The sequence below is a fragment of the Schistocerca americana genome, chromosome 9 (genome assembly GCF_021461395.2).
Source record: "Schistocerca americana isolate TAMUIC-IGC-003095 chromosome 9, iqSchAmer2.1, whole genome shotgun sequence".
NCBI classification, from domain to species: domain Eukaryota; kingdom Metazoa; phylum Arthropoda; class Insecta; order Orthoptera; family Acrididae; genus Schistocerca; species Schistocerca americana.
The window spans coordinates 79,308,942-79,324,708 of record NC_060127.1 but is presented as its reverse complement, the minus strand read 5'-3'; the positions used below and the strand labels follow the sequence as shown (position 1 = coordinate 79,324,708).

Sequence of the window (15,767 nt, the reverse complement as noted above, 5' to 3'; positions counted from 1 at the left end):
ATACACCATTCATCAATGGTCAACATCTATGAACTGGTTTTCACAGATTACCTGTGGCAACTCACACATTGTTGTTACATGCAGTCTGTGAAAACCAGCTCCTAGATGAATCATGTATACAACTGGAATTAACCCCCCAAGTGTCAGTTGAGGCCTCAAATGGTCTACTGAACCACCAAAACTGGTAGCCATATAATACATGATATCGTAAGGATGGCTGTAGGTGATCCATTTTATTACATGGCCACTGTCCCTGGCTGCTGAGGCCATACTGAATGTCTCCTCTATATGGTGATCAGCAATTTATCCTTTCCCTAATATTGTCATTATTCCATCCTGGACTTTCGACTGTGACTAACTATTTGATAAGCTTATACTTCTACTATCAATACTCCAAACTAAAGAATCACAGAGAATTCTTAATATTTTATATTGCAACATAAGACTTAGATGTTTTGAAATGATAACTTCTTTCTTGACTGTAAACAGCTTGCACTTGTTGATTTCAGATAGTTCCAGTACCTATGTTTCATATGTCCCTATAAGAATATATACTGACCTTCCAGTAGAGTTTGATGGACGTAGGAGACAGGGCAGACGTCCTGTAGAGCGTCGGTGCCGGAAGGTGTATGCCGACGTCCGACTTCAGGTGGAAGTGTCGCAGGTTGGGGCTCAGTTTATTGTCATCATTGGAGTAGGCAGCAGCAATGCGAAACCTGAAACAAAAATGGAGGTTACAGTTATTTACAGCTGTGTAAGTTTTCAGGAGCACAGACATGGTGATTCAGCTCAACAAACTATTTATTATATGCATTACCGAGAACAGATTGGAACGCCCAATGATTAATCTACTCCCTGTGTTATGAACTTACACCCTATCTGCAGTACGTCAACCACATATGAGTAAAATATTTTGAAACTTTGACAAATAGTTTATAAAAATATAAAGGAGACATAAAACTCTGTAATTTACAATAATGATGTAGGTTGAAACAATGAATTAAAATTTGTAACAGTGCCAGGATTCAAACCCAGGTCTCCTGCTTGATAGGCAGATGTGCTAACTGCTGTGCCACACTGGCACTGTGACTATCACAGAAAGGATATTGCGGAGACATGGCTTAGCCACAGCCTTGGGGATGTTTCCAGAATGAGATTTTCACTCTGCAGCGAAGTGTGCGCTGATATGTCCTTTCTTTCAGGAGTGCTAGTTCTGCAAGGTTCCAGGAGAGCCTCTGTAAAGTTTGGAAGGTAGGAGACAAGGTACTGGTAGAAGTAAAGCTGTGAGGACAGGTCGTGAGTCGTGCTTGGGTAGCTCAGATGGTAGAGCACTTGCCCACGAAAGGCAAAGGTCCCGAATTCCAGTCTCGGTCCAGCACACAGTTTTAATCTGCCAGGAAGTTTCATATCAGTGCACACTCCACTGCAGAGTGAAAATCTCATTCTGGAAACATCCCCAAGGCTGTGGCTAAGCCATGTCTCCACATTATCCTTTCTTTCAGGAGTGCTAGTTCTGCAAGGTTCGCAGGAGAGCTTCTGTAAAGCTTGGAAGGTAGGAGATGAGGTACTGGTAGAAGTAAAGCTGTGAGGACGCGTCATGAGTCGTGCTTGGGTAGCTCAGCTGATAGAGCACTTGCCCACTAAAGGCAAAGGTCCTGAGTTCGAGTCTCAGTCCGGCACACAGTTTTAATCTGCCAGGAAGTTTCGTAAAAAATACACTTTTGCCTGGGCGATAGTACATTTTTCCATGTTAAGTGAGAATATATTTTCCCTCAGAGTTGTGAAACTTACTAACCCCTTGAATGGCCAAGGTCTTATATACTGGTGTAAGAGAAGAAACCCAGCAAAACACGACACGTCTTGGAAAGATCTTCGATGTGCTGCAACATTGTATATTGATTATTTTCACATTAGAAAAGTATAAATGCGAATTTCACCAAATACAGCAAAGTAGCTTCTGAAGCACTAAAACCAAGGTTTCAGTACACTTTTGTCAGTCAAATATAGTTCACGTTACATGAGCTCACCACCCAACGACAGCCTTCTTCTTCTTATTTTTTACGGATAATAATACTTTTTTGCTAGCTTGGTCTCTTTTAGTATGTGTTACCCCTTAAGGTATCAAACATAAATGTGCCATTAAAATTTTAAGTAATTGTTTAAACAGCTGGTCTTGTGGGCTCAAAGTTTTTCTAAATGTCTGGTCCTCCAAATGTTAAGCTTTGAATAAGAGTCAAATGCTCCATAACTTAAAAAATTCGCAGATATTTTCAAATGTTACATAATTCATCTGCATAAAAGGAAATTTAGTCTGAAGAACACTTCTCAAACCATCATTTGCAACATTTTTCCATGACCTGTTAGAAATGTAAGCAGTTGTGACAACATGCTCATCAAAAGCAATTTGTTGTTATGAAGTATTGCAGTCTTTTTTCCTACAGCTTTTGGCACAGTTTGAGGTCAGCTTATGCTTGTGTGGACACTGTGTTTTGTTGCTGTAAATGGCACATTTTCTTTGCAACTAAAATTTTATTTTGGCATTATTCTCTTGTTTATGCTTTATTGCTGCAGTATTATTCTGTAGTAGCGCCCCAATAAAAATTCTTTGTAAGAGTATCAGTTCTTAGCAATCAAAATTATGTAAATTTAACTGAAAACTAAAACAGTGAAAATTTCCTGGGATGCAACCTGTATACCGCGCTTCCCATGCATCACAGTCCAGGTTAAACTATTGGCCCCTCTATGCTTGACTGGGTTAAGTCTTTTCAGAAGTCAGTGAAACGCATACTTGATAGTAGACACTTCATGCATTGGAGCTTGTTTTTCTCCAATCAGAGCTCTCAACTTCATTCATTGCCAAATTGATCAGTTCACTTCCAATTCCTTGTCTTTGAAACATGAATATGGAATTTTTATTTCATATTTCATCATACACGGTAACCACATCACGAACAACCCATACACATAACAATGCTAATGAAATACACACATTACATATACAGCATTAACTAAACACTACTGGATGCTTCAACACCAGATGTGATTCAGCGTCCATATGTAGCTATCATAATAACAGAGATCGGCTTAAATTAGATAAGCTTCACATGGCATTGCGTGAAACTGAGGTTTTTAAGGCTGCAGTTCATCATTATGATTGGGTAAGTCAAAAACAACTCCAATCAGTGTTGTACTTTAAGGTAATGGTTAGTGTCTTAACCTACCATGTCAAAGGTTGTAGGTTTGAAGCTTATCATATGTCATGAAAATTCATTTCTGAATCCAATAAAAGGCGTTTGACTACCATTTTTATTCAATTAATGGGTTTACATGTAATTTTTTGTTTATAATTCTTTCCCAGATCATTTTCATCATTGTATTGATTTTTTTATTTGGTCTTATTGTTCTACCTTTTTTTCTTTTTGCATCTGGAATCTGCCTTTGTTATCTATAATCTGCAACCAAGTGCCAATGAGGACTGTTCATTGGTTGGTAATGTGGCAGCTCATGTAGCCAGTCATAGGATGGTTTTGGGTAACCAATGATACTGATAAATTAAAAATTTGTTCATTGAAACTGAACTTTTTCTGTTTTGAGTTTGCTCATAGAGGTTAGCTTTAATAGTCGTGAACAAAGCAATAGTGATTTTAGTTCTGCCACAGATTGTTGGCCACTGCTTTCTCAGATACATTACACCTCATGAGGTTGTGGTTAGCTTAGGAAACGAGTTTAAATTCAGGGTTACAAAACACATCCCCTGTCACAGTTCAGTCATTGGTCACTTACGAACACTGTCAACAGAGAATCTCACATTTCTGACATACCTGCAGCAGCCACTTCCAACATTGCTCCACGTTATACATTAACATTATTTGTGAAGTGACTTGCTGAGCGGTAGCTGCCGGCCAATGTGTCAACACCAAAATGGCAAGTGACAGACATCAACTATCAAGTAATTTTAAATGGACTACAGTAAAAGACTGCTGTGTTCATACCAACCTACACACTGACAACAGCTTTACCTTTTATTATTGGCTTCTAGTGTTTGGTTTGTAGATCCCTCTGCAGTAATATGACATTAGCACTCACCGGTATGTCTGGTTGGGCTCCAGGTTGTCCACCTCATACGTGTGTATGTAGGGTGGTATGTCCCCATTGTTGGTCATCCAGTTCTGATGCTTGCCACCACCTCCCGAACCCCCGTGGCCCTTGTGGCTGTACTGGACTTTGAAGAACTGGATGGGCAGACCATGATTCGGGGTCACCTTCCAGCGCACCATCACCGATGTGTCTGAGAGGCGTGTGACATGTGGTCTCGAGGGAGGAATCATACGTACTGAAATAAAAATATGTATTAATGCTCTTCCACATATTGAATCATTAAACTGTCTGCCAGGATTGCAACCAGAAAATGTATCAGCTCTCATCAGAACAATACATCTGCCTACACAGACACTTTGAGAGAGGGGAAAAAAAGAGAGATTTGAAGTCAGACTGATAGAATGTCCATTTATCAGATTTGGCACCATCTCATTCCTGTTTGTGTATAATTCTTTCTAGACTGCCCCAGTAAAAAATTAATTAATCTCAACAGAATTATTTATAAAGGGCATTACAATACTGATATCATCATATGTGGTAGTTATTTTCTTAACATTCTTACTTCCATCTGTTTGCACACCTACAGAAATTTGAAGCTGGGAAGCGTTTTGAACTCAGTATAGAGACTGAGACAGGCATATATGTTTCCTGTGCAACCTACCAGAAATGCATTTCTAGGATGGACTCTCAAAACATACGACAAAGTGTGCTGACCTGAAAAATACTACACTGACAAATAAGTGCATTGTGTGCACTGTTGATAACAATAAAAAAAAAAGAAAAAAATATATTGCTTCCCCCTACTTATACCTCCCGAGGAGATCACGAATGTAAAATTAGAGAGATTAGAGCGTGCACGGAGGCTTTCAGACAGTCGTTCTTCCCGCGAACCATACGCGACTGGAACAGGAAAGGGAGGTAATGACAGTGGCACGTAAAGTGCCCTCCGCCACACACCGTTGGGTGGCTTGCGGAGTATCAATGTAGACGTAGATGTAGATGAAAGCCTTACTTAGTGACACTGACAAATTTTCATTTTACCACCTTGCAATGTTATGTGCTCAACCCTTTGCTACCGATGTGCTCTCTGCAATCCATGCTGAGTGTGGCTTTGTTCTGGCTGTAATGCTTGTCAAATGTTGGTGCCTGTGCTCAGGGAAACAGCATTATGGCCACTAAGAAATACTTATCATCAGATTTTATGAAAACCACTTGTAAAAAAAAAAAAAAAATTGCACATCTTATGGCCTGATATCTTTGCTCAATAAAGGACTGAATTTTTCTCCATTGTAAGCCATAGTCACTGTGCTGCATCAGATGAAGTAAAACAATGCAATAATTTTTAAAGAGTTGCAGAGGTAAAGACACATTGGGTTAGCTTTGTGTATGGAGCTCATACATTACAGTATATAAAATGTAGATAAGATATTGAGATTTTATTACAATTGAAAGCAGAATGATATCTCATTTCATTCTCGAGTTACTGATTTTTATATCCGACGGTTGGTCGTGTGCAATGCACCCATTTCTGTCTCTGTGAATCAGGAGTTATGTGGTCACGACAATCGTCATATTTCATAAACAACTCAAGATACTGAAAGGAGGTTTTTTGCAATTGATAGAATGCAAAGAGGCACATATGTTGCATGATAAGCACACAGAAACTTTTTTATTCAGCATTATATGGAAGTAACTTGTCCGCTGCAGTGAGAGGTTGGCAGCTCAAGATCCATACAGATATCAGTAGCACTGTAGGAAAACCCAAGTGACATGCATATACACATCCACATCACTTGGGAATGGTGGAGCAGGATGTGTATACATGTCCACATCAGCAAAAAGGTTAGTAAGCACTTGTATTATATTTTAAGCAGTCTATTGAAGTATGTTAAGAATGAACTGCTGTATGATTTGCTTTTAGGCTTGAGGATGTCCTGCTATTACTCCCATACAGTACTGGTTGGTAGCACACTGGACTCTGGACCTGTAGGCCTGGAGTTTATCCCAGGAATGAGTGGGTATTTTTCCCTCTTTCCAGTCCCTCTACAATAGTCCCACACCCACTCAGCCTGCTGTCAAAATCAGTACCAGTGATCTTTTCCAGGGTGAACAGCAGCCCAGATGAGGGTCCTCTCACCCCCACCCCCCACCCCCCACCCCACCCCCCAACCCCCCTCCTAGTTGCGCAGCAAATAGAAAGGCTCCACTCAGCATGCAGGTAGATCAACAGATTGGCCATGGGCTTGTGCCACAGACTTGACCTGTACCTACGGTTTCACTATTGATACCAAGTATTCAATAATTTCACAGTATCTTAAGAAATATCAGAATATAAATATTTATCAAGTACTGAATGGCATAGAGGGGGGGAATTTTTTGAGAATATATACTGTATCTATATAGTTTACAGTAAACACAAGTGCAGCAGTTAAAATGACAAATCACGTACAGACTACAATAAACATATCAGATTTCTGTGACATACACCAGTAATATTGAGTATGTACCCACTACCTATTCAAATGGTCCAAGTACTCACATGTATGTGAATTAAATGTACATAAAGGAAAAAGTTTTATTTTCAGGCAACATATCTGATACAGATTGTTTCAAGTAGACATGTATTTTCATTATGAAAATAGTTATTCTCGTAATAATAACGCATGGGGGTAGCATGAAATTTATGGAATAGCATGAAATCTACACCAGGTTTGCAATATTTTTCTTGCTTATGTTTGTATTTGATTTTTCTGCCTATGTTTCTTCATGTAAATATACTACAAGTGCCATTTTTCACCTAGCATTCCTTTTGTGTTTAGTAAAAATTTAAAAATACATTCAAAAAGCAATCAATACTTTGTGTTACTGCCAGTACCAATACTTTTGTTACAATATTATCAAGGTAGTGATAGAACTTTGCATATAATGGCTCTAAGCACTATGGGCCTTAACATTTGAGGTCATCGTCCCCTCAGTGACAAATATTTTACTGAATAGTACAGGAATGTTCATAATAAGGATGGCTGAAATGATACAGAGATAGACTTTTCAATCTATAGTTAGGCGATCATCAAATATGTAGAGCATGTCAGAGAAAGAAAAACACATAATTTACCAAAACAAAACAGATATGCAAATGCTCCTTCCAGAGACCCTGAATGAAATGATCCTCAAGGATGTGGATTAGACAGAAAAAAACTGAAACTTTTTCATTATCACCTTTTAACTGAGTCAAAGGTTTAACTTACGAATATATCAGTTTCGATAAGTCTGACTGAGGCAGCCATAGCAGATGGCTAGTTATTTCATCAAATGTCTCTAAAGAGATAGCTGCAACTGTTTGTTGGTTAACACCAATAAAGATGTATGCAAGGCTTGCTTTAATTTAAGGTGCTACTGTCTCATAAACTCACCATGGCCATGGTTGATCTTTCTGCGGTCCTTGGCGCCTTTGTGGGGCCCCTCTGACTTCTTACCAGAACTGCCACCAGCACTGCCATCACCGATATCAGTGCCTGGAGATACCAAATTCATTACTAGAGTACAACACTGTACTGTTCTGCTGCTTTAAATTTCAAGTTCAAGTCCAAGATAAGAATAAGAACCACAATAACTCAACAAGTCAAAAAAAAGTAAATAAATAAAATAAAATGCTTTATTCTTGAAAGTAGACAAATTTGTCTGTTCCATATACTATTACAGTGTCAGTTCAATTTTTCATTACTTAGTAGTTGTCATTGTCTGTCAGGTGTTTCTCAGTGCATTAGTGACAAACTGAATAGCGCCTTTAAGCTCCAAATCTGATGTGTATCAGTTTCACCAAGAAAGTTTCGAAGATCACATTACTTCACTCAAAATGTAGATATGAATTAGCAAGTCACTGTGCAAAATAAAGCAACAGAATTATATGTGTGGTCCACACAAGAACATCTTGTAGGCATCAGCTTATGCAGCTGGAATATTTACCTTAGCCTTCTGGCACATTTAGCCACCAGTGTAATTTGTTGTCAACAATCAATATTGGTTGAAGAGTGATATAACTTTTTACAAAAACAAGATTGAGGGGAAAGCGATCTACACTTCTCTCTAGCAAACATAGCTTCAGCATAGTTTGAGAAATACACTGTTATAAAAAGCTTAATCAGTCTGATCATGGAAATGAAATATCTGATAAGCAGCAGTATTGATATTAGTTAATCTTTCTTTTTTCCCTCTGAGATAATTTCTTCTATACTATACAGGAATTCTTGAAAAGAAATAGTTAGTAAATTACAAATTTGTAAATACCTAACATAAAGCCAAAGATATTTAAACCACTTTTATTCAGTTGACTATTCCGTATTATAATATTTAGCATGAATGTGACATGTATGGCACAGAATGTACTAGGCTAAACTAACTATTCATGCAGAAAGAAGCAGTAAATTACATAACTAATTAAGGCTGTCTACAGAATGGAAAAATATACCAGCAACATCTCAGTTAAAACATTGGCTCAACAGTAAAATAATAATGATAACACAATAAGAGTCTAGATTCCTACCATCTGCTCCGATGTCATCTGGATTTATGCTAACAGCATTAGGAGCGACTTCCACCATTGCAGAACCAAAGACTGACCCAAGTTCATTTCGACCAAAGCACTGGAATATGCCAGCGTGCTTTAGGTCAGCATTCTGTATGGCAAGATTTCCTCCTGGAAAGTTGAAAAGAAAATGACTTAAGTTTTGTCAACTGCTGCCATACTGGAAGAAATGTGAATATGCATGCAGTTACTATGAGGTGTAAAGTGTGCTTTCTAAGGCTATGATGTCCATTCTGTGGTTTCTGACCACCCATTCATTTAGTTCACTTCATTTGCATCTTCAGCTGCATACAAAGTGTGTAAGAAAATTAACAAAAAGGATTTTTTTGGTAGCAATGAATTTTAGCCTTCTTACATATCAAGGTTGTGTTCTAATAAACATTCCCTTTTCAAGATAACACATTGATTGACATACTGTTTCCAGTTCTGGAGAGTTTCTCGTGAAATGACTTTCCATGTGTTGGTTACACCCTTCTGAATATTGTGAGGTGTGTTCAACAAATATTGAACCTTTGGTTGGTAGAAATACATTTGGAAGTACAGAACCCTAATTCCTCCAAAGTAGTCTCCCTGTTAAGTTCATGCTACTCCCAGTGCTCCCGCCATTATTGGAAATACTTCTCGAATGTTTCTTTTGGAATGGTCATCACGCACAGGTTGTCGCATTCCGCAAAATGTCATCTTTTGACTCAAATCGTGTTCCTTTCAGGAGCATTTTCAGATTGGAAAATAACCAAAAATTGCGTGCAGCCATGTGTGGGGAGTAGGGAGCCTGACTAACTGCAGGAATGTTGTGTTTGGTGTGGAAATTCTGTATCAGATGTGCACATTCGGTTGGTGCATTATCGGGATGGAGTTGTTAAGAATTCACCAGCCACAGATCCAGTTATTAATGTCATGCAATATTATCAAGGCTATGAAGGAGCTCCTGGGAGTATTCCTTTAAGATGTTTTGGTTTGTGATGTTTACACATGATGCACCATCTGACAGGAATTGAAGAAAATGGTCAATATGTTTCTGACATTGGTGTGGACCTGATACATTGGTTTAGGCCTCAGAGATGTTGAATGTTTCCACTATGACAACTGTATCTTGGTTTCCTGGCAATACCCATAAACTCACATCTCAACAACTATGACCACAATATTCAGAGAGTTTGGGTTACTGTTTGCACTGTCCAGCGCGTCCTGTGCGATTTCCAGTTGGTGCTGCTCCTGCTACATTGGCAGAAGTTTTGGCACAAATTTTGCAGACACTCTCCTTATGCACAAATCTAATGCTTACCATATCTTACTTGCAAGTAATCATACTAATATATGATGGTCTTCCACAACCCAAGTCCGCACTTACTCAATGACTTTGTCATTTCGGCTTGTTGAGGATCTGCCTGAGAATGGTTCATCCACTGATGAGTGGCCATGTTTGAAGTAGTTGTACAGCTCCTTTATCCATGAGGTGCTTTAATATTGTGAAAGGTTTCCACTTACCTACCACCAAACTTTTGCCAGACTGAGAATCCATATCACTGCCTACTTTGTTCTGACAGTTTACAACATGCAGGAATCCAAGACCACTCATTACACATCCACATTCACAGATCGACTGCCAGCAACTAACGCTTTCTGCTGGCTGGAAAAGATTCACAACTGTGCATGAATCTCTGCAGAAGAAAGCCTCCCATGCTTCACTGGTATACACAGAAAAGAGGAAGGTTCAATACTCTTGAAAGCACCTTGTTCGTCTACAACATTATCAAAGTGACATCCTTTGAAACTGGTATATGAACTGAGGTACTACAACAAAGTCACTGAACATGAGATCTGGCAAACCCAGGACTGCTATTTAATGTGAAACTCACTGGTGGAAATGACCATGTGACAGGGAGCAGTGTCACAGTGCAGCATACAAATGTGTATATTGCTTGGTTGCTTATATTTCACCCTTTCCCTGAGTCTTTCAAGATCTTCCTGACAAAAATTTTGTTTGGCTGTTTGTAGTGGAAGCATAAATTCTTTGTGGACAGTCCTCTGACTGTAAAAAAATACTGAATGACTATCAGTTTGATTCTTGGTTTATTCATCCTTTCTTTCCTAGGATGGGGTAAAACTGCAGTGTACCACTCCTCACTCTGGCATTTTGTCATAGGACCATATTCAAGACCCATGATTTGCCACCTGTGATAATGAGACTGAAGAATTCAGGCTCCCTGTGAAGGCAGTCTAGTAGATAAAGACTTGCAGCCTTCCATTTGTTCATATTCTCAGTCGTGATTTTCTTTGAAGCCATCTTTGCACACACTTTTCATATGTGCAAATTTGGTGTTAAATCACCATTAATTGTTCATATGATCTCACAAGATACTTCACTCTTTTCATGCAGTTTAGATTTGCCCTTCCTCTAGGCCTTAAAAAATACCATCTGAAGATGTGTGTCTCAGATAGGAATTGATTGCCTGAGTCGTCTACAAATTTTCATAAGACACAGTGCTGTCAGTCTAACACATGTGAGGGAGGACCCTCAATGAAAAGGAATGAGGCTAAATGTATCTACATCACCACAGTGGTGTGACTGATAAAATAGTTTCTGTACATTATGCTGAAAACTATCATTTATGACACAAATGTTGTACACAAGGCAAAAGCAGACTCTAACAATAAACTTTAGAGGTTTTGTGAGTTTTTGATATCGAGGAGCCCTTGGTTTCAAGTGGATCATTACAAAGTAGTTCACTTGGTTTGTTGCCATAGTTATTGTAACTAGTCACAAGACTAATAGAATACACTTAGTACAACTGATTCACAGTAAAGAGCTTAACCCCTAATCCTGGAAGTGCTAATACTATACAATTCCAAACATACACTACTGGCCATTAAAATTGCTACACCAAGAAGAAATGCAGATGATAAACGGGTATTCATTGGACAAAAATATTATACTAGTACTGACATGTGATTACATTTTCACGCAATTTGGGTGCATAGATCCTGAGAAATTAGTACCCAGAACAACTACCTCTGGCCGTAATAACAGCCTTGATATGCCTGGGCACTGAGTCAAACAGAGCTTGGATGGCATGTACAAGTACAGCTGCCCATGCAGCTTCAACACGATACCACAGTTCATCAAGAGTAGTGACGAGCCAGTTGCTCGGCCACCATTGACGAGATGTTTTCAATTGGTGAGAGATCTGGAGAATGTGTTGACCAAGGCACCAGTCGAACATTTTTTGTATCCAGAAAGGCCCATACAGGTCCTGCAACATGCGGTTGTACATTTTCCTGCTGAAATGTAGCGTTTCCCAGGGATTGAATGAAGGGTAGAGCCACAGGTCGTAACACATCTGAAAGTGCCGTCAATGCAAACAAGAGGGGACCGAGACGTGTAACCAATGGCACCCCACACCATCACGCCGGATGATACACCAGTATGGTGACGACGAATACTCACTTCCGAAGTGCGTTCACCATGATGTCGCCAAACACGGATGCGACCATCATGATGCCGTAAAGAGAACATGGATTCATCCGAAAAAATGACATTTTGCCATTTGTGCACCCAGGTTTGTCGTTGAGTACACCATCGCAGGCGCTCCTGTCTGTGATGCAGTGTCAAGGGTAACCGCAGCCACGGTCTCCAAGCAGATTGTCCATGCTGCTGCAAACATCGTCGAACTGTTTGTGCAGATGGTTGTTGTCTTTCAAACGTCCCCATCTGTTGACTCAGGGATCGAGACGTGGCTGCATGATCCGTTACAGCCATGCGGATAACATGCCTGTCATCTCGACTGCTAGTGATACGAGGCCGTTGGGATCCAGCACGGCGTTCCGTATTACCCTCCTGAACCCACCGATTCCATATTCTGCTAACAGTCATTTGAACTCAACCAACACGAGCAACAGTGTCGTGATACGATAAACCGTAATCACGATAGGCTACAATCTGACCTTTATCAAAGTCTGAAACGTGATGGTACGCATTTCTCCTCCCTACACGAGGCATCACAACAACGTTTCACCAGGCAACGCCGGTCAGCTGCTGTTTGTGTATGAGAAATCGATTGGAAACTTTCCTCATGTCAGCACGTTGTAGGTGTTGCCACTGGCGCCAACCTTGTGTGAATGCTCTGAAAAGCTAATCATTTGCATATCACAGCATCTTCTTCCTGTTGATTAAATTTCATGTCTGTAGCACGTCATCTTCGTGGTGTAGAAATTTTAACGGCCAGTAGTGTATAAAAATTACTTTAAGGTGCCAAAAGTTGAGAGATCAATGGACAAACACTGGATGAAGCTCCATGTGTGAAATTCTTAGTTATCCATATGGATAACAGAGTGAGATAACAACAGCCCATAGGCAAATTAACCAAAAAGCTCAGTTCTCTCATGTTGACCTGCAGGCAAGTTTGCTAGTGTACTTCCATTGAGTGCTGTCCAATGCTACAACCAGTGCAACTAAAGTCAAAAATGTAATTGTTCCATTTCGTTTTCTGTGAAACTGCACTTACCCCTACTGTTTAGCTCATCTTACAAAGCACAAAATCTCTCTCTCTCTCTCTCTCTCTCTCTCTCTCTCTCTCTCTCACACACACACACACACACACACACACACATTATCTCTATCTCTCTCTCTCAGAAACACACACACAGATGTTCACATTCTCCAAACACTGTAATGTTCTTAACTCCTTGGGAAGGAACATTTGAAATGCAAGAAATAACAGGAGAAGTTGTTCTGGAGGAGGGATGAAGGAGAATGTGTGTGTGTGTGTGTGTGTGTGTGTGTGTGTGTGTGTGTGTGCATGAGAGAGGGGGAAGGGGGGGAGAGAGGCAGCATCAGGGGGAAAGGGGGACGGGATTGGCAGGGTGCTTTACAGAAGAATGTACCCATGAAGGTAGAGTTACATAATTAATATTCATCGATAATGATAGAAGCTGAAGGAATGAATTAAAATTTGTACCACAACCGGTACTTGAATCCATGTCTCCTTGTTTACTAGGCAGGTGTGCTAGACTTCACATCCCTGCAGCAGTACAGCTAACACAGCTGCACAGACTACCCTACTGCAGCGCCCTCCCTAACACAAACTTCAATTTATGCCTTCAGATTATTTTTCCCTTCTTAGGTTGTCACTATTGTTGAGGTTTTCTGGTATTGGAGTAGCACCCCAGCGGAGATAAAGATGAGACCAAAATGTCTCAAGGAAAATTTAATTATATCAGTTTCATATTTTTGTTTACAGGTTCATTAGCTGCCAACATCTCAACTTTATTGGGTGTTTGACTGTTTTAGGTTAAAAGGAAAGTGGAAAGAAGATAACAGTGAAATATGCAAATAATCCTAATAAACATGAGTTTGGAAGCCAAAACTTTCCCCGTTTCAATGTACACGCAAGTGCAGTGTCTAAGGCTATGTTATGCTGCAGCTCCACTGCTGGAGCATCACTGTCAGTTAGTTGAGTACTTTGTTTTCATTGTTGTCAAGCAAAGTGTGAGCTCGAAGCACCCAAACACATCTCAAGTTTCGGCCATGCTGGTGAATTGTGAGCATCGAGGATGCAACTTGAATGCGACCTTACGGTCCAGGTACCAGTTTGTTCACAGAACAGCAAACATGGTGTGCATGTGTAGCATTTGAAGTAGTTGCCACAGCTCCACACACATTTTTCAAGTGAAGAAATGGGTGGTATCCACTTCTCGTATGGGCGTGCTACCAGCAATTCGTGGGAGAAAGCACGATTGTATCATGAAACATATATTCGCAGAAGATGTCCAGACTGGAGGGTATTCACTAGGTACCACCAGCACCTGCACAAGACCAGTTCATTTAGACCTGACATGCTGCATGCAGATAGAGTAAGGACAGTGCCTACACCTCAGCTTGGGGACTGTGTATATTACAAGTGAACACAATGCTGGGGTCACGTGCTGCAGCAGAACATGTTTTTCCCTCCACGATATGTCAGATATTACATGAGGGGCAGTTGTACCCATTACGTGAGAAGTGTGCCACCCTCAGCCACATCTGATTTTCCAGCCTGGGTTGTCTTCTACCATTGGATACTTAGACAATGCAGGAATAATCCACAGTGCACATTATTTACAGACAAAGCATGCTTTATCCAAGACATTACTATGAACATCCACAACACATGCATTTGGGCTTATGAGAACCCATGTGCTACCACTGAGAAGATACTTCAGCAGAGATTTTCCATTAATGTTTGGGCAGGTGTCATTGGTGTTCCATTGATAGAGTCACATTTCCTACCTGGTAGACTTAATGGTCTGCAATACAAGCTGATCAATTATTTGGATGACATTCCTTATGATGAAACGGCGTTCGAGTAGTACATACACAATGATGCATCGGTATACTTTCAGTTGGTTGTTTGGGAATATGCGACACAAATCTCCGGCAACTAGCAGATGGGTCAAAGCTCACCAATACTGGCTAATCCCACAGCCCCAACTTCAACCTGTTGGATATTTTTTGGGTGGTGATATTTAAAATTTTTGTTGTGTTCCAGTCCTGTTGATCATGTCAGTCAATTCCAGGAACACATTGTGGATGGTTGTCAATGCATTCAAAACATGCCTGGTATTTCTGAACGTGTATGGACACAAATGAGAAGACATCCTGGGTTGCATTCACATGAATGGTGGTCATGTGGAACACTTCTGATGTGTTGCTCTTAAGTGGATATCTTCAGTTTGAATCACTGGGGTCTCTGTTGCAAGGTGTTCATTTATTCATTCATAATGCCTCATATGGGAGGAACTGTTGATTTATGGAGCTACGTTTATTGTGATTATTTGCTTCTTTCATTGTCCTCTCCTCACTCCTTTCATTTGTACATATAAAAGTCAAGACACTCTGTAGAATAAATGACCTCTAGATCTTATATTCCTATGAGTGAAATTTTAATACTGGAGCTTGTAACATATTTAAGGTACAGGAATTTGCTTCAGTGGGTATCGTCTCTTCATTTTATGTCACCGAATAATATTTACAACTTGAGTTTATCATTTTCTACAATTTGCTCGAATAAACATGCATATATGGGACCGGGAGGTACGCCAGCTC

The 15,767-nt window shown here is 40.0% G+C and overlaps 1 protein-coding gene across 4 annotated transcripts in view; it reads right to left on the bottom strand.

Annotated features, from left to right (window-relative positions):
• LOC124550910 (interference hedgehog) overlaps positions 1-15,767 on the bottom strand; it is a 556,726-nt gene that overhangs the window by 46,330 nt on the left and 494,629 nt on the right. For all 4 annotated transcript variants that reach the window (XR_006967749.1, XM_047125700.1, XM_047125701.1 and 1 more), the window contains exons 8-11: positions 8,642-8,794; positions 7,512-7,613; positions 4,087-4,333; positions 560-716 (exon numbers count right to left, since the gene is read on the bottom strand). Coding sequence is in view for 3 of the 4 variants with exons in the window: in XM_047125700.1 (XP_046981656.1) it covers positions 560-716; positions 4,087-4,333; positions 7,512-7,613; positions 8,642-8,794 (659 nt within the window). In the remaining variant the exon portion in view is untranslated. The remainder of the gene's footprint in view (positions 1-559; positions 717-4,086; positions 4,334-7,511; positions 7,614-8,641; positions 8,795-15,767) is intronic.